This window comes from Cetorhinus maximus, chromosome 17, assembly GCF_964194155.1.
Source record: "Cetorhinus maximus chromosome 17, sCetMax3.hap1.1, whole genome shotgun sequence".
NCBI classification, from domain to species: Eukaryota; Metazoa; Chordata; class Chondrichthyes; order Lamniformes; family Cetorhinidae; genus Cetorhinus; species Cetorhinus maximus.
The window spans coordinates 82,039,798-82,062,832 of NC_135895.1; the positions used below are offsets into that span (position 1 = coordinate 82,039,798).

General features: G+C 43.0%; 1 protein-coding gene across 12 annotated transcripts in view; it reads right to left on the reverse strand.

Annotated features, from left to right (window-relative positions):
• ralgps2 (Ral GEF with PH domain and SH3 binding motif 2) overlaps positions 1-23,035 on the reverse strand; it is a 674,317-nt gene that overhangs the window by 123,667 nt on the left and 527,615 nt on the right. For 8 of the 12 annotated variants that reach the window (XR_013579343.1, XM_078561525.1, XM_078561526.1 and 5 more), the window contains 3 exons: positions 9,090-9,182; positions 3,025-3,130; positions 2,678-2,769 (listed from right to left, as the gene is read on the reverse strand). Coding sequence is in view for 11 of the 12 variants with exons in the window: in XM_078561525.1 (XP_078417651.1) it covers positions 2,678-2,769; positions 3,025-3,130; positions 9,090-9,182 (291 nt within the window). In the remaining variant the exon portion in view is untranslated. Of the gene's footprint in view, positions 1-2,507; positions 2,770-3,024; positions 3,131-9,089; positions 9,183-23,035 lie in introns of those variants that run through there. The other 4 variants (XM_078561532.1, XM_078561535.1, XM_078561534.1 and 1 more) reach the window with 2 other exon arrangements.

Here is a 23,035-nt window from a genome sequence, read left to right on the forward strand (position 1 = left end):
GCAGTGACTAGATATCAAAAGTATTTAATTGGCTGTAAAGCATTTTGAGGCACCTGGCTGTTGTGAAAGGCACTCTATAAATGCAAGTCATTCATTTTTGCAAAGGCAGTGAAACTTGTTCTCATCTGCTCCCACAATTTTTGGCTGTTGAAGATTATAACGACATTGCCTATTTGCCTGATGCCAGGCAAATGAGAGGAAACTCCTGTGGAATGGGTGCCTGGAGCCCCAAATAGGGCAATCTCCTTTTCTGCACTTCTTACACAAGCACTTCCACAACAGCATTGCAAAATGGAGATGTCCTGTATCCTTGAACTGCCATTTTGTGGTTAGTTCCCAGCAAGCTACAAAGGAACTATTTTAAATAGCAGATATAACTGTATGCTATTTTCTACCTCATGTTGTTGGCAAGCTTTTGTCAGCAGCCTCAGTCCAGACTGGCACTTATTATGCATTATGATGATGAGACCAAGTTTATAAAATCCTGAGAGTTTGGCCCACAACAGCTTTAGGAAGTACAAAGCTTGCTGCATGTCAGTCCTACTGTTTCAACACACAAGGATGAAAAGTTACCTCTATAAATTGTGTAAAATAATGAATAGGAAGGAGGTTTATGAAACATTAAAACATTTAAAACAGGTCCACGTGAAACACAAAAGGCAAATCTCAATTCATGTTAAACATGCCTTTCTTCCTACAAATAACTACAGAGTAAAACACGCTAAAGACAAATTACAACTCAGCAATTCAACTGAGTAGCAGGTTCTCACAACCCGCATGAAAAGCACTTTTGAATAATTGCAGAATCTCCAAGTTGGTTGTCTCAAGCTCTCCACAATCTTTTGCTGTTCTTTGCAATAAAGGCTGAATCTAATTTTGTAAATTCTTATCAGTACATGGCCAGTATACTGATCATCTTGTGGGAGTTGTAAATTTTCTATTGAATTTTAGCTATGGAAAATACACTCAAATATTTTGGGGGTGAACATCAAAAAAGCCTATGTCTTAAGTCTATCATGGTGTCATACCAATAGAAAAACAGAAATGGTACAATGCTACATATTTATCTTGAGATGATCCTGGTTCATTCAACAACTTGAATTTATACAGCACCTTTAAAGTAGTAAAACAACTCAAGACGCTTCACAGGACATTATCAAAAATTTGATACTGAGCCACATAAGATAAATTAGGGCTGATGACTGGTGACTTGGTCAAAGAGAGAGATTTTAAGGAGTGTCTTAAAAGAAGAAAGGGAGGAAGAGAAGCAGAGAGATTTAGCGAGGGAATTCCAGGGCTTTGGGCCTTGGCAGCTGCTAAGGGTGAAGTGATTAAAACTGGGGATGTTCAACAGGCCAAAATTGGATGAGTGCAGATAACTCAGAGGATTATAGGCTGGAGGAGATTCATAACTCTATGCACAGATTGCTTGGGTAGAAGTGTCTTGAAAGCTGCTCTACAATTCGTGGGCGCAGATAACATTAAACTGTGTGACTGAAACTTGAGCCGGTCATTAGATCCTCTGAATGTCTGAACATAAGAAATATGAAATAGAAATAGTAAGCTATATGGCCCTTTGAGCCTGCCCCAGCCACGTAAGATGATTATAGCCGATTCTCAACCTTGACTCCACTTTCCTGTCCTATTCCCATATCCCTTGATTCCCTCAACACCCAATCTCAACCTTGAATGTATTCTAAGACTGAGCAGCTAAAGTTTTCTGGGGTAGAGAATTCCAATGATTCACAAACTTTTGATTTTAGATATTTCTCTTCATCTCAGTACAAAATAGCTAATCCCTTATCCTGAAACTATGTTCCTAGTTCTCGACTCTCCAGCCAGGGGCAACAGCCTCTTAGCAACTACCCTGTCAAATCTCTCAAAGTCTTATGTTTCAATAAGGTCAACCTTCATTCTTTTAAACTCCAGAGTATAGGTCCATTCTACTCAAATCTCACAGGACAACCCTCTCATCTCAGGAATCAATCTGGTGACAAAAGATCATTGACCTGAAATGTTAATTCTGTTTCTCTTTCCACAAGTACTGCCAGGTCTGCTGAGTATTTTCAGCAGTTTCTATTTTTATTTTCATCAAGTGAACTTTTGCTGCACCTCTCTAAGGCAAGTATATCCTTCCTTAGGTAAGACGACCAAAACTGCACATGGTACTTCAGGTGTGGTTTCACCAAAGCTTTTCAGAACTGCAGCAAGACTATCTTACTCTTAAACTCCAGCCTCCTTGCAATTAAGGCCAACATATATTTTGCCTTCCCAATTGCTTTCTATACCTGCATGTTATCATTCTGTATTTCCAGTACAAGGACACCCAAATCACTCTTAATGTAATTGTATTCCATCTTTAGAAAAAAGCTTTTCTTTTGCCTTAAGATTTTCTGAGCCACCTAAAGTTTGCAATCAAGACAGTGTTCCATTGTACCTCACAGGTCTGGTACTCTTCCAGTGGTTGCGTGCTTCTGTGGTAAAGAGTCTCAAAGTATACCATCATGTAATGTGAAGAAAAGTGATTTATTTTAAGGTAACAAAATCAGGATATTCAATTTAGACATTTCATTTTAAAATCCTCTCCCAAATGTAGTGCTACATATCAGTTCTAAGATCTTGTCTTGATACTCATGTACTGCTGTAGATGCACAGTGAAATATGATAATAATTGCACCTGTTGTCTGTTGCTTTGGCAGGCAGAACTCAAATGTTTAAACCAGAGCATCGCATTCCCTCTCTTCCCAGCCTGGAATTTGTAAGAATTTCCTGAAAATGATTGAGAGAGAAAAATAGAATGGCAATATTATATTGAATTGTCGCTGTATTAAATTCAGCTTTGAAAGGTTTTCATCTGTGGTTAAGAAAATCGATTCTACCTTTAAGAATCAGAAAGAACTTGCATAGTTAGAAACTTTAAAAAAGACAATATATTTGTCAGTCTTTGGTTCACTCAGCCATGTGAAGAGATTGAAACAGATACAAAGAGAAAGGAAATTAGACCTTTTTCCATTCATTACTCACCCTGTTCAGAGTCTGTAAGCTGGAAAACATCTGGATGCTCTGGGTCATCAGCCATCATCACCATCCAACCCACAACAGACACACTCTTACTCAAACTCGATTTGAACTGCAAAACAGAAAAGTTAGACGCATAAGTAGGACTTTTGACTTTAGGACTTCTTCAGATTCAGGGCAGAATCATCCCAGATTTGCACTAAGTGCAACGTTTTACCCGCTGGCTTTTCACGTTGTATCGTTCCAAACCCATCGTATTAATTATGTATTCCCGGGAAACACACTGTTTCCATGGCGGGCGGGCTCTCATTTACCCGCCACGCCATCACCTCGCTGCTTCAGCACACTGGGCGCCACATGTAAAGTCCAGCTGCGTGCACACTTCTCAGTGCTTCCAACTGCTGCAAAGATGACAGATGACCCTGAAAGGCAAAAAAGACTGCAGCCCCCAGGTTCAATGACACGTCCCTCCAGCGCCTTATGGACACAGCGGAGGCTCGCCGTGATGTCCGCTATCCCTGCTCTGGCCGCAGGATGGACAGCAACCTCACTAATCCAGCTTGGGAGGCGGTGGCAGCGGTGGCCAGCACCAATGCCCTGCAAAAGAGGACAGCCACCCAGTGCCACTACAGGATGAATGGTCTCATCCGTTCCGCCAAGATAATTCACTCTTAACTCTCATGCTCACAAACCCATCACACATCCACAGGGATCTCACACCTCAAGGGAAAACACTACTAACTCTCACACACACCCTCACATCTCCATCAGGCTCATACCCTCTCAAGCTCATGTCCTCATCCTGTTGATGACTCCACTCACCACACAAACATTCCATGCAGTGTCATGTGTTCTGCTCACAGTCTCTCCATCTGTTTTCAGGCAGGAGAAGCTGGCTCACATCAGCAGGGAGAGGTCCCAGACCGGGGGTGGAGTGGCCCACATTAAGCCCCTCACTCACTTTAAGGAGTGTGCCATTGCGCTGACTGGTGAGGATGTGCACCGTGCCTGCGGTGACAGTAAGGTTGACGGTGAACCTGCACTACATCATCCCTCTTTTAAATATGAGTGCTCTCTCTCCTGCTTGTGACTCTGCTGCCATGCACTGATTATCTCTACTTTGGTTCACAGGTATCTCTGCCAATTGACCGGCACCCTCTAGCCATTCCCTCAGATCCATCCACGTCCTCACCTCCAGCCAAGAGAACACCTCCTCCATTGAATAGCATCCTTCACCCCCACCCCAGAACCCCTTCCCCCCCATGGAACCTCTTCACCACCTCCCGTGGAACCCCTTCACTTCCGGAAGCCCTTGCCCCTTTTTAGTCCACCCACACCCCGGACTCCCCCCCCCACACCCTCCCCAGCTCACTCTCTCCCCTTTCCTTCCTCCACCCTTTCTCCCTCGCCTCTCCACATTCCTTCAACCCTCCGAACTCCTTTCCTTACACGTTCCATCTCCTGTACACCTACCTTCTCAGTTGCCATCTACTGCCCCATTACCCCGTCCTCCCCCACCACTGCCCTGACACCTTCATTCCCCCCTCCCAACCTCACCCCACCGACACCTTCATTTCTCCCTCCCAACCCCACCATCCCCGACATCTTCATTTCCCCCCTCCCAACCTCACCATCCCCGACACCTTCATTCTCCCCCTCCCAGCCTCACCCCCCTGACATCTTCATTCCCCCCCATCCCAACCTCATCCTCCCAACCTCACCCTACCCTGACACCTTAATTCCCCACTCTGAACCTCATTCCCCCTGACACTTTCATTCTCCCCCTCCCAACCTCACCCATCCAACACTTCTTCCTCTCCCAGTTGATCCTAGACCTTCCTCTCCCATCCCTTCGACCATCATCCATTGTGAACATCAATGGTGACTTTCCAACTTCTGCAAGCTGCTTCGCAGCAGAGCCATGTCCATGAGAGTCCACCCAGCATGCCATGGACATTCCTCGAGGATCAGCATCTTCTGTTCCTCGGGTGTCCACGATGTGAGCAAGGCCCTGGTGGTAAGTCCTGACTTTTGCATGTCACAGTTGTCAAGATGTGTTCTGCACCGGTGTGTTTTCCCACCAACACGGGCGGACGATCTAGTGGGGGCGATGAATCTGACGGGCTGGCCTTATAATGATATGCTGATGTATTACAAGAGGTTCCAGATGTCCGATGACGGTGAACGCAGACTGCCATCAGCGGGCTGAGGGGACAATTGCTAACTGGTTTCCCAATGTCGTGAAACCAATTTTTGGCCTTCTCGCCATATTGTCCACTCACACCACTAAACATGCACGATGCCAGTGGGCATGGAAAATCCCGGCCTCAGTCAAGTAAACGGGCTGCATTGCTGTACGCAACAGCATATTATTAAAATTCAAAGCAACAAAAAACAGACTCTAACTTTTGGACTCATTGGGCTGGATTGATGATTCCTTGCTGTACCAGCAGAGCACAGCTCTTAACAACAATTTATATAGTGCCTTAAACATATAAGAATATTCAAAGGCACTTATAAAACTGGAATGGGCGCTGAGTCACTATGGAGAGAATTGACTGAGGGTTTGTTCAAGAGAATAGTATTCGGAGGTTTTTAAAGGAGGCTGTAAAAATGACTCAATAATAGTACAGTTTAATTTGCACAGCATTTGCAGTGGTCCTAATCAGGAACTTAAGCAAAAAAAAAATTAACTGATACATTTCAAGCACAGATTCTCAAACTGTGGTCCCTGGCTCCTAGGAACTTTCTAAGATGACCCAAATTTCATGAATCTGCTACCAAATTTCTTCCATCTACTTGTTAACGTTTTATTCCTGTTACTGAGGAACAAAAATACTTTCCAACATTTCCCTTTTGTAACAGACACTGTTTTTCTGTACATTTGGACAAAGAATCGCTGAATATGTATCAATATTTCAAGAATAGGGATTCTCCATCAATGCACCAACATTCAAATTGATGGGGTGAAACAGAATGCCAATATTTGCCGATGGATCCCCTGGGAGTGCACATAAATAGTTAGATGGTCTCATCAATAATTCACATGGTAAAGCAGATATCACTTAGATGAAAACGAAGAACATCTTGCCTGATTTTTCTTTGCACATCATGCCTATTGGCCCAAGCCATTAATGAAGGAGAAGCCCTAAAGAGGCAATCTTTTAAAAATGCATTTAATATTAATAACACTGTTAAGATAACCCCCATCTCATATTGTATAATTGTTTCCTCTGGGATTATAAATCAGTTCTTTTCCAGGCCTGCGAAAACAGAGTAATCATAACAAGAGAGCACACACAACAAATCTCATGAAAAAGGAAAAGAGGTTAGATGGGAGGTATCAGACTATGTGGAGCATGAAATCAGCTGAATAAGAAAGTCCTTAGAAGCGATACTTTTTAAACCTTATTTCAGTATCGTTCAGACTAGAGTCTGTGCCAAATGGAGTCAATAGAAACAGGTCCCCCCCTCATTTCAAATGAAACACCTACACTCTTAGTAGACTTGTCAAAATCCTGGAAAGAATGGAAACTTCAAATTTTGCAGATGTTCATTGAAAGAACTGGGCCTCAAACATAAAATAAGCAAGCAATTAAAGTAATGTAGATATTTAAGAGCTAATTGTAACTCTGCCCAGCTGGTGGAAATGGGGTTGTAACAGTCCCAAAATAGTTGTTGCACTTAGTGCTTGGATCAGATCCTGCCGACTACTGTATTTCTGGGGCCATCCGCTGAGTGATCCAGGCATCTACCTGAATCAGGCCTCTTAATAAATGCAAATCGAGGTCCTATGACATAACATAATTTTAACAGCCTGTTGGCTGGGTGTGTAACACAAGCCATGTGAGAAATCAAACGATCTGAAACCAATGAAGGTGGAGACAACTTGCTCCATAATCATTTTGAGAAATAAATTATTCAGAGGAAACAGAAGGAAGAGAGAGAGGAGTCTGCGCTCCCTACAGATTTGACGATCAAAGCAGAAAAGCTGACCCATCCTTTTCCTGTTTGTTGCTCACAGATCTTTTGCCAAATATCTCATGTCTCAAATTTAAGCTGAATGATCTAAAAACTAACTCTTTTCGTATGGGCAGAGTGGACTGTGGTTTTAGAGATGGCTGCTGCATTGCCCACTCCGGTCAGCTGATCAGTCAGGGATAAATAGTTGAAGGAATAAAAATTGATGGAAATAGTCCCATTGCACTGTTCTTCCCTAAGCGCATTGCTCTTCGAAAGAGCAGATGCAGACTTAATGGTCTTAATAGACTTAATGCATGGTCTCTGTCTGTGCTGTATTATTCTGATTCTAATTGCCAATTTTCCCAGACAGCAAAATCCCTAGTGGGAACCTCCCCATTTCTCCATGCATCAGCCAAATAGTGGTGTTTTCTGCACAAAAACATAGGCAGTAACAAACAGGGTGGATAGAGGGGAATCAGTGGATGTAGTATATTTAGATTTCCAAAAGGTATCCATAAGATGCCGCAAAAAAGGTTACTACACAAGCTAAGAGCTCATGGTGCCGGGAGTGATATATTAGCATGGATAGAGGATTGGGGAACAGAGAGTTGAGATAAATGGGTCACTTTCAACTTGGTAAAATGTAACTAGTGTAGTGCCACAGAGATCAGTACGGGGGCCTCAACTATTCATGATCTATATGAATGACTTGGATGAACTGACTGTATTGTAGCCAAATTTGCTGATGATACAAAGATAGGTAGGAAAACAAGTTATGAGGAGGATACAAAAAGTCTGTAAAAGAATATAAATAGGTTAAATGAATGGGCAAAAATTTGGCAGATGGAGCGTAATGTGGGGAAATGCGAGGTTGTCCACTTTGGCAGGAAGAATTGAAAAACATTATTATTTAAATGGAGAGAGACTGCACAGTGCTGCAGAATAGAGGGATCTGGGTGTCCTTGTACATGAATCACAAAAAGTTAGCATGCAGATAACAGCATGTAATTAGAAAGGCAAATGGCATGTTGGACTTTATTGCAAGAGGGATGGATTATGAAAGTAGGGAGCTTGTGCTACAACTGTGCAGGGTATTGATGAATATTGTGCATAATTTTGGTCTCCTTACTTAAGGAGGGATATATTTGCATTGGAAGCAGTTCAGAGAAGGTTTACTTGGCTGATTCCTGGGATGATTGGGGCTGTCTTATGAGGAAAGATTAAGCATGTTAGGTCTATGCTCATTGGAGCCATATTATTTAAACATATAAGATTCTGAGGGGCTTGACAGGATAGATGCTGAGAAGATGTTTCTCCTTGTAGGGAAGTTAGAATTCAAGGGAACAGTTTAAAAATAAGTGGTCTTCCATTTAAGATGGAGATGAGAAGAAATTTCTTCTCAGAGCGTCGTTAGTCTTTGAATTTTCTTCCATAGAGAGCATTGGAGGCTGGGTAATTGAATATAATCAAGACTGAGGTTTTTGATCTACAAGGAGTCAAGGGTTATGAGGCCAGGCAGAAAATGGTCACAATCAGATCAGCCATGATCTTATTGAATGGCAGGATAGGTTCGAGGGGCTGAATAACCATCCCCTGCTCCAATTTCCTATGATCTTATGTCTATGGTCCTTCTGTTAGACATTCATATAAACCCCCATTCCCTTTGGCCCTGGAAGACTAACTCTTCTGTCATTCCAACTCTCCTGCCTTTCATCCTAACACAGACCTTCCTTTTGTCCTTATCCCACCTGTCTGTTGCTCAAAATCAATTTCATTTCTAACCTTTCCAAGTTCTATTGAAAGATCACAGACCTGAAATGTTAACTCTGTCTCTTCACAGATGCTGCCTGGCCTGCTGAGTATTTTCAGCTGTCTTTATTTCAGATTTCCACGGGATTGTTTTTTGACGAGAAATGTCAAATCTGTTACTCTGTGCAAATGTAATATGAAATGTAGATGTTTTCCCTTAAGAGCCATTACAAAAAACTTTCCAATGGGAGTGTCTACTGTCATTGACTAAGACTGATTATGTTTAATATAGCAGGTCGCTTTCATTGGATTCTAACTTATCTGAGAACAAACCAGTTTTTGGGAACAGTTGTACTTACATGCTTTCTTTCTGTTGGTTTTAAAGACTTGGCTGAGTAGTAATAGAGTTTTGTTCCACATAGTGCCACCCAGTACTTGGTCCATGATGCAACCTACACAAAGAGACCACAGCTGGTAACAGATCTGATACTGTACCCAAATCTGGAGGGAAGAAAATACGCGAAGTAGCTATTTTGGTGCGCCAATTGTCTTTGTTTTCAATAAGAACGCCATAAATATTTAAAACCGGATATGCACTGGACCACAGAAGGATTTAGATGTGTGAAATCTGGAGAGCTCTCTTCTTTCATTTAAACTATGTATACGCAATTCCCAGCAATGCTTTATGCTTGGGCTATTATTTTCAATTCGGAGTTCAGAGCATGTGTCAAGCTTCTAAGATTCCTGTTTGATCTATCCAAGATTGTACATTGGTGCCTTTCATCGTATTAAAGTTGTTTGAAATTCCTTACTGCCTGCCTCAAGTTGATTAATGTTTGCAAAAATAAAGTTGTCAACATATGTGCGATGCTAACATATCAGCATTAAAGTTAAAAGCATATACAAATGAAAAATAAGCTCACAGCATTTTTAGAAATATGCCCTGAAAAAAAGAACATTCTTGATGTGCACCCTTATTGTCCTTATTGCTGTTTTTTATGAAGTGAGGTTACCCAGAGAACACTCTGTTGGTTCTTCCCTCACATGGAAATGCCTCCACTTTGCATTACCTTCTAGAAGTATAACTTAGATAGGGAAACTTTGTAGCACAGCAAGATTGAACCATACCCCTATGCCATCACATGAAATGTGTTTAAATATTGTGCACAGCAATACCAAAACCAATGCCAACACCAAAATTTAAAAAAAACAGGGTTGGTGTATTTAATGACAACCATAAGGTCTACCTGCCATCAAAGCCAGATAATTAATTTACTTACTGTTTGCAAGGGAGAAAACACTAAGCCAAATGAAAAATAAATTGGGAGACACTGGAAGGATTTTTTTTACACAAAGAACATGGTGTGGCTCGGTTCTTGATAAATATGAGCAAATTTCTCTTGTAGCAACAGAACCATTGTACTCAATAACACACAATCTATTATGCTGCTCCCAAGTTGTTCCTGTAAGGCCACACAGTTTATTAGCTTCAAACGGAAACATCCCAAGTACTTTAAAGGCCAAGTTGCCAAAGTCAGAAAAATAACAGCCTTTTTCTTTTTACAAGAAAATTGTTTTGCATCTGTGACTGACAGATAAAGAACTATATTTCTCAAACATGTTCATAAAAACATACTGATAAAGTTCACCCTGGCTATCAACTGCGAAAAGATTGTTACCCAAATAGCTCCACGTATCCTATCATTTGAAACGTGAGGAAAGTGTTCCGTGAAGGCTTTTCTAACAATTTTCAAAAACCATTATATTGGCTGACTGCAATCTAGAGTTTAATCTATTCCACAAGAATTAGTCAGCAAATTCATTAAAACAATTTCCAATTCGTTTTTTTTTGTCATGGGATGTGAGTGTCACTGGTTTGTTCCTCATCCCTATTTGCCCTTGAGTCGGTGATGGTGAGCCTCTTTCTTGAACCGCTGCAGTCCATTCGGTGTATATACACCTATAGTGCTATTAGGAAGAGAGTCCCAGGATTTGACTCAGCGACAGTGAAGGAATGGTGATATATTTCCAAGTCAGGATGGTGTGTGGCTTGGAGGGAACTTGCAAGTGGTGGTGTTCCCATGTGTCTGCTGCCCTTGTCCTTCTAGATGGTAGCGGTCGTGGCTTTGAAAGGTGCTATGGAGGCTTGGTTAGTTCCTGCAGTGCATCTTGTAGATTATGCACACTGCTGCTGCAACTGTGCATTGGTGGTGGAGGGAAGGAATGTTTGTGAATGGGGTGCCAATCAGGGAAGGCAGTGGTGCAGTGGCATTGTCGCTGGACTAGTAACCCAGAGACCCAGGGTAATGCTCTGGGGACCCGGTTTCAAATCCCACCCCGACAGATGGTGGAATTTGAATTCAATAAAAATCTGGAATTAAAAGTCTAATGAAAACCATTGCCAATTGTTGGGATGTAAACAATCTGGTTCACTAATGCCCTTTAGGGAAGGAAACCCATTGTCCTTCCCTGGCAATGTGGTTGACTCTTAAATGTTCCCTGAACAAAGGGGCAATTCGAGATGGGCAATAAATGCTGGCCTAAAAAAAAAATCAAATGGGTTGCTTTGTCCTGGTCTCAAACTTCTTGAGTGTTGTTGGAGTTGCACTCATCCATGCAAGTGGAGGCACTTGTAGATGGGGAGGGGGAGTCAGGAGGTGAGTTCCTCGGGAATTCAGCAATGGTAATGCCATTGGTTAGATTCTTTCTTGTTGGACATGGCACAAATGTTACTTGCCACTTGTCAGCCCAAGGCTATATATTGCCAGGGTTGCTACATTTGGGCATGGACTGCTTCGAGGAGTCGCAAATGGTGCAAACATTGTGCAATCATCAGCGAACATCCCCACTTTTGACCTTATGTTGGAAGGAAGGTCATTGGTGAAGCAGCTGAAGATGGTTGGGCTGAGGACACTCCTGCTGTGATGTCCTGGAGCTGGGCTGATTGACCTCCAACAACCACAACCCTCTTCCTTTGTATTAGGTATGGTTCCAACCAGTGGAGTGTTTTCCCCAATTCCCATTGACTTCAGTTTTGCAAGGGCTCCTTGATGCCACATTTGGTCAAATGCTGCCTTTATGTCAAGGGCAGTCACTCTCACCTTACCTCTGGTGTTTAGGTCTTTTGTCTATGTTTGAATCAAGGCTATAACGAGGTCAGAAGCTGAGTGACCCTGGTGTAACCCAAACTGAGCTTCAGTGAGCATGTTATTACTAAGCAAGTGCCGTTTGATAGCACTGTTAATGATCCCTTTCATCTCTTTACTGATCATCCACTCCTGGCTAATTTTGTTGCAATCTTCAGCCTTATTTTTTACACTGATGAGCTGGCCTAGCCAGTGACACCCACATCCCATAAAAGAATTTTAAAAATTGTGCACTCTCCTCCCGCAGTGAGTTGTTTAATTATCCACCACCATTCACGCCTGGATGTGGCAGGACTGTAGAACTTAGATCTGATCTGTTGGTTGTGGAATCACTTAGTTCTGTCTATCACTTGCTACTTATGTTGTTTGGCATGCAAGTAGTCCTGTGTTGCAGCTTCACCAGATTGACACCTCGTTTTTAGGTATGCCTCGTGCTGCTCCTGGCAATCCCTCCTAAATTCTTCATTGAATCAGGGTTGATCCCCTGGGTTGGTAATGGTAGAATGGGGGAAATGCCAGGCCATGAGGTTACAGATTGAGGTGCGTACAATCCTACTGCTGCTGATAGACTGGGCAACCATGAGGTGCTGTGGTCCGAGTTGCTGGATCTGTTCAAGATCTATCCCATTTAACTTGGTGGTAGTGCCACATAACACAATGGAGGACATCTTCAATGTGAAGATGAGACATCATCTCCATAAGAACTGTGCGGTGGTCACTCCTACTGATACTGTCATGGATAGATGCATCTGCAGCAGGCAAGCTGGTGAGGATGAGGTCAATTATGTTTCTCCCTCTTGTTGGTTCCCTCACCACCTGCTGCAGACTCAGTCTAGTAGATATGTCCTTTAGGGCTTGGCCAGCTCGGTCTGTAGTGGTGCTACTGAGCGACTCTTGGTGATGGACATTGAAGTGCCCTACCCAGAGTACATTCTATGCCCTTGCCACCCTCAGTGCTTTCACTAAGTCATGTTCAACATGGAGTAGTGATTCATCAGCTGAGGAGGAGGGGGTGGGGGGCAGTACATGGTAATCAGCAGGAGGTATCCTTGTCCACGTTTGAGCTGATGCCATGAGGCTTCATGGGGTCCAGAGTCGATGTTGAGGACTCCTAGGGCAAATCCCTCCTGGCTGTATACCACTGTGCCGCCAATTCTGTTGGGTCAGTCCTGCCGGTGGGACAGGACTTACTAGGGATGGTGATGGTTGTGTCTGGGATATTGTCTGTAAGGTATGATTCCATGAGTATGACTATGACAGGCTGTTGCTTGAATAGTCTGTGAGACAGCACTCCTTTTGGCAATAGCCCCCAAATGTTAGCAAGGAAGACTTTGCAGGGTTGACAGGCCTGAGTTTGCCATTGTTGTTTCTGGTGCCTAGGTTGATGCCGAGTGGTCCGTCCATTTTCATACCTTTGGTACCTCACAGAAAAAGGACAGCTGCTGTTTGAGATGCAGAGATAAAGAAGCTACTGCTGTGGGGAAGCAGGTGAACTCTTTTGTGCTTACAATCCAAGCAAGGTGCTGGTGAGAGTTCAGTTTCTGTTAAAAAGGCAACAGAACAGATTGGGCTATTGAAGATTTAAGGAATGGACAGCTACCGAGATTTGCCTTGCTGATAATTGGATCTGGAGAGCTCGGATGGGGAGTGGAATGATTGTTCAAAGACACGAAGTTTCAAACTGGCATGGTGGAGAGAAATGATCCTGCCGGGGTGCTGAGAGTGACTGTGGAACAGTTCCTCCATTGCCACATCTCTGCCAGAAATACAACACATGGTGAAAGGGTTTTGTAAGACAACTTTTGGCTGTGTTATTTCATTAACGTGAAAGCATTTTTTCCCTAGTTTGATGTATTAGTTGCCTGTTAAGCAATGCTTGATCAATGTTGATTTTAGTTTGCCTGTTACAGTAAAAGTCTTAAAACATTAAATCTTGTTTGGCTCTTTCCATCACTCGCTGGTAAATTAATCTTGTTTTAAAAGTTATCAATCGTTATGGGGATCGTAACACTTATACATGAAATTTCTTTATTCAAAGGTTTGTGCATATTTGGAATTCTCTATCTCAGAGGGTTTTGGTTGCTTTATCATTGAATATTTTTAAGACTGAGACATACAAATTATTCGTGTCTCAGGAAATCATTAAATCTCAGGGCCAGGAAAATGGAGCTGAAGCCCAAGGTTAGCCATATCATCACTAAATAGTGGAGCAGGTTCAATGGGCCGTATGGTCTCCTTGTCCTATTTCTCATGTTTTTATAGTAGACACAGTTGCCACTGTGCATAGGTTGTGGAGGGAGTGAACATTTAAGGTGGTGGGTGGGGTGCTGATTAAGCGGCTGCTTTATCCTGGATTGTAATGAGCTTCTTCAGTGTTGTTGGAGTCACACTCATCCAGGCAAATGGAGAATATTTCATGACACTCATGACATACACCTTGTAGATGGTGGACAGGTTTTAGGGAGTTAGGTGGTGTGTTACTACTGTAGAATTCTCAGCCTATGGCCTGCCCTTGTAGCCAAAGTATTTGGATGGCTGAAATAAAACAGAAAATACTGGAAAAGCTCTGCAGGTTAGGCAGCATCTGTGGAGACATTAACAGGGTTAATGTTTCGAGTCCATATGATTCTTCTTCAGAGCTAAAGAGAAGTAGAAATGTGATGGATTTTATACTGTTTAAGAGCAGGTGGAGCAAAATAGGTCAGGGATAGGTGGGAGCTAAGGAGAAATTTGACAAAGATGTCATGGACACAGGGAGTGTTCATGGTAGTGTTCTGTCTAAAGAAAGTGTTGATATTGGCATAAAGGTAAGATAGCAGAATGTATTAATCGCAGAACAAAGGTCAGTGCTTTGTGAAAGGAACACATAAGAACAAGTTACAGATGGCCCCGTGGGGGTGGGTGGGGGGGAGGAGGGGCGCATTGGGGAAAAGGGATAAAAAGATTTTTAAAATGAGTAAGTAAAAAAAAAATTGGATTAAAAATGAGGTAAAGATGGAAGAGAGAGTTCATGGTCTCAAGTTGTGAACTCAATGTTAAGTCTGGAAGGCTGTAAAGTGCCTAATCGGAAGATGAGGTACTGTTCCTCCAGTTTGCGTTGGTCTTCACTGGAACACTGCAGAAGGCCAAGGACAGTCATGTGGGCATGACAGCAAGATGGTGTGTTGAAATAGCAAGTGACAGGAAGGTCTGGGTCATGCTTGCAGACTGAGCAAAGGTGTTCTGCAAAGCAGTCACCCAATCTGCATTTAGTCTCCCCAATGTAGAGGAGACTGCATTGGGAGCAGAGAATATAGTAGAATAAATTGAAGGAGGTGCAAGTGAAGCACTATTTCACCTGAAAGGAGTGTTTGGGGCCTTGGACAGTGAGGAGGGAGGAGGTAAAGGGGCAGATGTTGCACCCTCTGCGATTGCATGGGAAGGTGCTGTGGGAAGGCAATAAGGAGTTGGGGGTTATGGTGGGGTGGACCAGGGTGTCAAGGAGGGAACAGTTCCTACAGAATGCTGATAGGGGCGGGGGGTGGTGGTGGTGAGGGGATGATGTGTTTGGTGATGGCATCACGTTGGAGTTGGCGGAAGTGGTGGAGGATGATCCTTTGAATGTAGAGGCTGGTGGTGTGAGAAGTGAGGACAAGGGGGTCCCTATTATGATTCTGGGAGGGAGGGGAATGAATGGTGGCAGATGGGTTGGGCACAGTTGAGGGCCCTGTCAACCACAGTGGGGGGGGGGGAGAGGTGTGGGGATCCCTGGGTTAAGGAAAAAGGAAGACATGTCAGAAGTGCCGTTTTGGAAGGTAGCATCATCGGGGCAGACACAACGGAGGTGGAGGAACTGGGAGAATGGGATAGAGTCCTTACAGGAAGCATGTTATGAAGAGCTGTAGTCGAGGTAGCTTTGGGAGTCGGTGGGCTCGTAGTGAATATTGGTTGTCAGTCTATCACCAGAAATGGAGACAGAGAGGTCAAGGAAGGGAACGGAACCATGTGAAGGAGAGAGAGAGAAGTGGAAATTGGAAGCAAATATTTATATGGCTGGTCCAGTTACATTTCAGGTCAATGGACAACCCCAGGATGTTGATCATAGGGGGATTTAGCGATGGTAATATCTTCGAATGTCAAGGGGAAATGGTATGATTCTCTCAATGGTCATCGACTGGCACTGGTTTAGCACAAATGTTACTTGCCACTTATCAGCCCAAGGCTGAATGTTGTCCAGATCTTACTGTATGTGGAAATGGACTGCTTCAGTACCTGAGTTGCAAATAATACTCAACATTGTGCAATCTTCAGCAAACATCCCTAATTCTGACCTTATGGTGGAGGGAAGGTCATTGATGAAGCAGCTGAAGATGGCTGGGCCTAGGACACTACCCTGAGGAACTCCTACAGTGATGTCCTGGGACTGAGATGATTGGCATCCAACAACTACAACCATCTTCCTTTTTGCTAGGTATCACTCCAACCAGAGGAGAGCTTTCCCACTTATTCTCATTGACTCCAATTTTGCTCAGGCTCCTTGGTGCTACACTTGCTCAAATGCTGCCTTGATGTCAATGGCAGTCACTCTCACCTCACCTCTTGACTTTAGCTTTTTTGTCCATGTTTGGTCCAAGCCTATAATGAGGTCAGGAGCTGAGTGGCCCTGGTGGAACCTAAACTGAGCATCAGTGATATGGTTAATGCTTATTAAGTGCCACTTGATAGCACAGTTAACGACCCCTACCATCACTTTGCTGATGATTGAGAGTAGGCTGAAGGGCCGGTATCTGGGCAGGTTGGATTTATCCTGCTTTCTGTGAACAGGATATACCTGGATAATTTTCCACATGGATAGATGCCAATGTTGTAGCTGCACTGGAACAGCATGGCTCGGGGTGTGGCTGGTTCTGTAGCATAAGTCTTCACTGCTCAGATGTTGCCAGGGCCCATGGCCTTTGCTCTATCCAGTGCCTTCAGCTGTTATCTGATGTAATGTAGGGTGAATTGAATTGGCTGAAGACTGGCATCCATGATGTTGGAGACCTCAGGAGAACAACAGATTATCCACTCGGCAATTCTGGTTGAAAGTGCTTGCAAATGTTTCAGCCTTGTCTTTTGCACTGAAGTGTTGTGCTCCCTACCATTGAAGATGGGCATATTTGTGGAACCTCCCACTCCGATTAGTTATTTAATTGCCCACCACCATTTACAACCGGATCTGGCCGGACTGCAGAGTTTTGATCTGATTCGTTAGTTGTAGAATTGCTTAGCTCTGCCTATTGCATGCTGCTTCCGCTGTCCGGCGTGCATGCAGTCCTGATTTAGCTTCATCAGGTTGGCACCTCATTTTTAGGTATGCAAGGTGCTGCTTCTGGCATGTTCCCCTGCACACCTCATTGAATCACGGTTCTCCTGATACAGAGTAACTATTCGTTCCAGGTACCCAGGGTACATCCTGTGCCTGTGCTGCCCTCAGTGCTTCTTCCAAGTTGTGTTCAACATGGAGGGGCACTGATTCATCAGCTAATAGAGTAGGTAGGTGGTAATCAGTAGCAGGTTTCCTTGCCAATGTTTGACCTAATGTCATGAGACTTCATGAAGTCTGGAGTCAATATTGAAGACTTCTAGGGCAACTCCCTCGTGACTGTATAGCACGGTGCTGCCACCTCTGCTGCATCTGTCCTGCCAGTGAGACAGGACACACATCCAGGAATGGTCATGGTGGTGTCTGGGGCACTGGCTGTAAGGTATGATTCTGTGAGTGTGACTACATCAAGCTGTTGCTCAACTAGTCTGTGGGACAGCTCTCCTAATTTTGGCACATGCACCCAAATGCTGGTAAGAAGGATTCTGCAGGGTTGACTGGTCACAGCGTGCTGCTGTTGTTTCCCGTACGAAGGTCGATGCTGGGTGATTCATCTGGTTTTATTTCTTTTTGTTATGATCCTAGCTGATGTTACTGCTGAATAAGTCAGATCCCAGGTTGGAACCTGGCTTGATAGATTCTAACTTTTATTTTTTGTTTAGGAATGTGGAGGGCAATCATCAGCGAACATCCCCACTTCTGACCTTATAATGGAAGGAAAGTAATTGATGAAGTAGCTGAAGATGGTTGGGCCGAGGACACTATCCTGAGGAACTCCTGCAGTGATGTCCTGGAGCTGAGTTGACTGACCTCCAACAACCACAACCATCTTCCTTTGTGCTAGGTATGACGCCAACCAGTGGAGAGTTTTCCCCCTGACTCCCATTGACTTCAATTTTGCTAGCGCTCCTTGATGCCACACTCGGTCAAATGCGGCCTTGATGTCAAGGGCCATCAACAGTCTCATCATGAGCTCCATCTTTCACACGAGGGTTTCCAATCTCTAATCTCAAAGTACTTGCTTTGGAATTTTCTCCCAGTCTATGCTTTCACTTGGACATCTTCAACAAAGATCCACCTTCAGGGTTTCAACCTCTCCTTCTCATGTTCCTCTACCCTGTATCGCCATGTGCATTCAAGCTTTGCCTTCTACGTAGGCTCTCAGATACTCAGCCATGCCAACAGAACACCACTGCTTCACAGGCCCGTAGTAGAGAGTCACCAACCTTTGACTGTCTCCTCAGATCTTCTGGCTTCATGCAAGCCTATTTTGCTTTAAGACTGCTTCCTGCAGCTTTCTCTCTTTAATTCAGAGCACTTCTCTCTGCTCCTTGGTTCCACTTCCACTAAACAGGACCTGTTCCCATTCCTTGACTTAAAATGTCCCCCACTCCTTAGTTTCTGGGACTTTCTCTTGTTATTTTGGGAAATCTGCAGTTCCCTCTCCTGTCCAGCTTCCCCACCTTGAGGTATCCACAGACCAACTGAGCTCAAACTGCTTTTCTGTCTCTCTCTGTAGGTCTCATTGCTCGGCAACAGCATAGTTTCTCCTACTTTGTTCTAGCTTCCCAAAACCATTTCAAGGGTTGTAAAACGTCATTAAAATGCAGGTATACAATCAAACCCACAGACTTGCTGACTCCACTCTAAAATTAAACCAAAAATTCAGGCTTCAGTTTTCTAACACACAAATAAAAAAATAAACTTATTCCTAACACCCACCAATAAAAATATAATTTACTTAAAACTATCTCTAGTTCCTAACATTTTTGACTTTTATGTAGCAGCTTGGTACAACTGAATGGCTTCCTAGGCCATTTCAGAGTTAAGAGTCAACCAAATTGTTTGGGTCAGGGTTCACATCTTGGCCAGGCCAAGGAAGGATGGCAGATTTCTTCCACAAATGACATGAGTGAACTAAATGGGTTTTTGTGACAATCTGGTAGTTTTACAGTCACCTTTACTGAGATTTAGCAGCTTGGTACAACTGAGTAGCTTGCTAGGCGAAACTAAGGTCTTTCATGATCTGTACGGATGAGAAATGGGCTTATTGATCCAGGTTTTGTAGTTCCTTTGAAATTGTCAGAAATCCAGAAGCTCCAGAGTGTAAGTTGTCAATGTTCTTTCAGACTGAAATCAATTACTAGATATTAGATCTTTTAGCAGCTTTCCTCAAGTTCAGCAGAGAGCAACACTGTTTTGCCACTAATTGCAAAAATCAAGCTCATTTTGTTTTTGGAAAAACTTTGGATAACAAACAAATTTTATATACCACCTCTTTATCAACTGCAACTCCGTGAGCTTTCTTTAGCAAATCATGTAAGGATTCTTCCGAACGTTCCCATAGAATGCAGTGCACGCTGTATTTGTGTTCTACATACCAGGAAGATAGTTCGCTCAATCTCCTTGACATTCAATGGCATTACCATTGCCGAATTCCCCACTATCAACATCCTGGGGTTACCATTGACCACAAACTGAACTTGACTAGCCATATAAATACTTTGGCTACAAAAGCAGGTCAGATGCTAGGAATCTTGCAGTGAATAACTCACCTTCTGACTTCCTAAAGCCTGTCCACCATCTACAAGGCACAAGTCAGAGTATGATGGAATACTCTCCACTTGCCTGGATGAGTGCAGCTCCCACACACTCAAGAAGCCTGACACCATCCAGGACAAGGCAACCTTCTGGATTGGCACCCCATTCACAAACATTCACTCCCACCACCACCACCAATGCACAGTGGCAGCAGTGTGTACCATCTACAAGATGCACCGCAGGAACCTCACCAAGGCTCCTTAGACAGCTTATTCCAAACCCACGACTGCTACCATTTAGAAGGAGAAAGGCAGCAGACGCACTGGAACACCACCACCTGGAAGTTCCCCACCAAGCAACACACCATCTTGACTTGGGAATATATTGTCATTCCTTCACTGTTCCTGGGTCAAAATCCTGGAACACTCTCCCTAACAGCACTACTTAAATCACATGAAAGCAGCATCAAGGAAGCAGCTCACCACCAACTTCTCAAGAGCAATTATGGATGGGTAATAAATGCTGGCCTAGGCAGCGACACTCACATCCCATGAAATAATTTTTTTTTAAAATCACATGTCTATGCAATATTAGAAAGGGAGTGCAAGAATTGGGTTCAGTGTGCCTGTTAGGATGAGAAAGGATGAAAAGAATAATGCACTATTCCTGCACCTTTTATTTTATTGTCCTTGAATTTCTGTTGTCAAGGGTTTGTGTGTGGATGTTGGATGAGAATAGACTGGGTTCAACTATGATGCGCAACACACTGACCGTCAGGAAGCCATTTTGACACAACATGCCAAGATTGACCACTGGGCTAAGTGTTGCTACAGCACTGCCTTTAGACAAAGAGAAAGGGAAGAAAATTGAATTAAAAAAGTCAAGCTCAGTTTTGCTAAACAAAATATAAATACAAGTTGAACAAATATACAGGAGTACTCCCAAGGGTGCAAAATCAGCTTACAAAGACCATTTGAAAGGATGCAGTTTTGATCTATAGTACATCTGTTTTTTGTTCCCTACAGATGAGGAATTCTGCTCTTTTTTTCCACTGCAGTTGGGGAAAAAATCAGAACAAGGGACAGTAGCCAGCATAATTGTGTGCACTTTTCTTCAACTTCAGAAACTGCAAAAATAGCTTCACGTAATGTCAATATATTTCAGTTAAGGTGTGCTCACAAGTTCCTATTATCATTTCCATATGATCTTTCCTGAATGTCTGCAATGGAATTCGAGCTACAAACTATTTTGTGCACACTATAAATCATTAAATTATCACTTCAAAATGCATTACATTAGGTCTATTGTGGCTTGAGTAGTGCATTAAAATGGATGCAGTTCAACTTTTGCAACCGTCAACCTTTTCCTCTCAACAACTTGTATTTATCTAGTGCCCTTAACATAATAAAATATCCCAAGATGTTTCACAGCAGCATAAATAAAATAAAATTTGACACAGACACAGGAGATATTAGGGCGGGTGACCAAAAACTTGGTTAAAGAGATAACTTTTAAGGAGCATCTTAAAAAAAGGAAAGAAAGGTACAAAGGCTGATAAGTTTAGGGAAGGAATTCCAGAACTTAGGGCCTTGACAGCTAAAGGTACGGTTTCCAGTGGAGGAGTGATTAAATTCGGGGATGCTCAAGAGGTGAGAATTGGAGGAGTGGAGGTAGCTTGGAGGGCTGTAGGGCTGGGGAGCATGACAGAGATGGGGAGGGGTGGGGTGAGGCTAGGAAGGGTTGGAAAACAAGAATGGGCATTTTAAAACAGGGATATTGCTTAACTGGCAACCAATGTAGATTGGTGAGTACAATATTGGTGGGAGAATGGGGCGAGTTAAGACATGGGCAACTGAATTTTGGGTTACCTCAGATTTACAGAGGGTAGAAAATGACAGACTGGTGAGGAATACACTGTCATGAGGCAACAAAGGCACGAACAAGGGTTTCAGTAGCAGAAGAGCTGAGGCAAAAGCAAAGACAGGTGATGTTACACAGGTGAAAATAGGTGATCTTCATGATGGTACAGATGTGGTTGGAAGTTTATTCCAGGGTCAATTATGACACCAAGGTTGTGGATGGTCTGGTTCAGCATTAAACAGTTGTCAGATGGATGGAGACGGTGGTGAGGAATCCTCAGAATGTGAACAGGACAAACCAGTGAGCAAGAAATTCATAAAAATCAACTGAGGTACCTGCAATTGTTGGACCTGGTTAACAATGGCCTATGAAATTCATCTTGAGACTCTAGTACTAGTAAGTACATGTCTAAACAATTGCATATTTAGGCTCAAAGCTGGTTGGGTAGAACTGATGGTCAATCCAGCACCATACTTGACTGGTGCTCCAAATACAATTAAATTGTGGTTAGTTCTCAACCTACTTTATGCAGAGATGCATAAAAATTGCAGATAAGCACTTTACTATGGAGGGCAAAAAGTGGAAACTTGAATTTACTATCAGAACTCTGACATTTGCAATGGCTTGGATGTAGATTGCTTACACAAATTCTTAGCTGGAAAATGGTGGATTGCTCAGAGAGACAATTCTGCAAAACAAACATTGCCAGTACTGTTGTTGCAGAAATAAACTTTGCAATCAACAAGCCATATTTGAAGGAATTTCAGGACTGCTCTTGGGAGCTTTGTGGATTGAACAATGAATTGTAAATGATTATTCTGCAAATGATACAAGTTGGGGCAATTTGGGTTTTAAACTGTCCCAGGAGGTAAAGTGAGAATTTGGGGCCCAAACCTCATGGTGTAAAGAAACAAGTTTAATAGTGGTACTGCACAACCTTGGCCTCCATAATGTAAAAGTCAGAAATGAAGCCTACTGGAGCTGCTGATTCTGGTTAAACTTTGCAGGGTGAAGCATTTTGGACTAAAAAGTGTAAACATTGACACAAGAACTCCTTGGAATTGAAATATACAATTAATACAAATGGACACAATACAACAGTGGTCAAAGTGACTAACTTTTTTTTATAAATTAGTTTTTTGTTTTCAATTTTTTCTACGTCTGTCCTTAAATACTGTACAGGTAACCAAGAGGTAGGAAGATAACCTGTGGTTATCTGCACATGTATTTGCCTATTTTGATTGGTCAGAACGGAACAGACAACTTGTCTTTCCATTTCACTATTTTCTTGCTCCCACATACTGCGTTATCATCTGGAAGCGAAATGTCAGCCAATTCGGAGATTCAGAGACAGGTTTCCAATATATGCCATTGATTGATATGTTGTGCAGCTGGACTCTATAAAAGCTGCTTT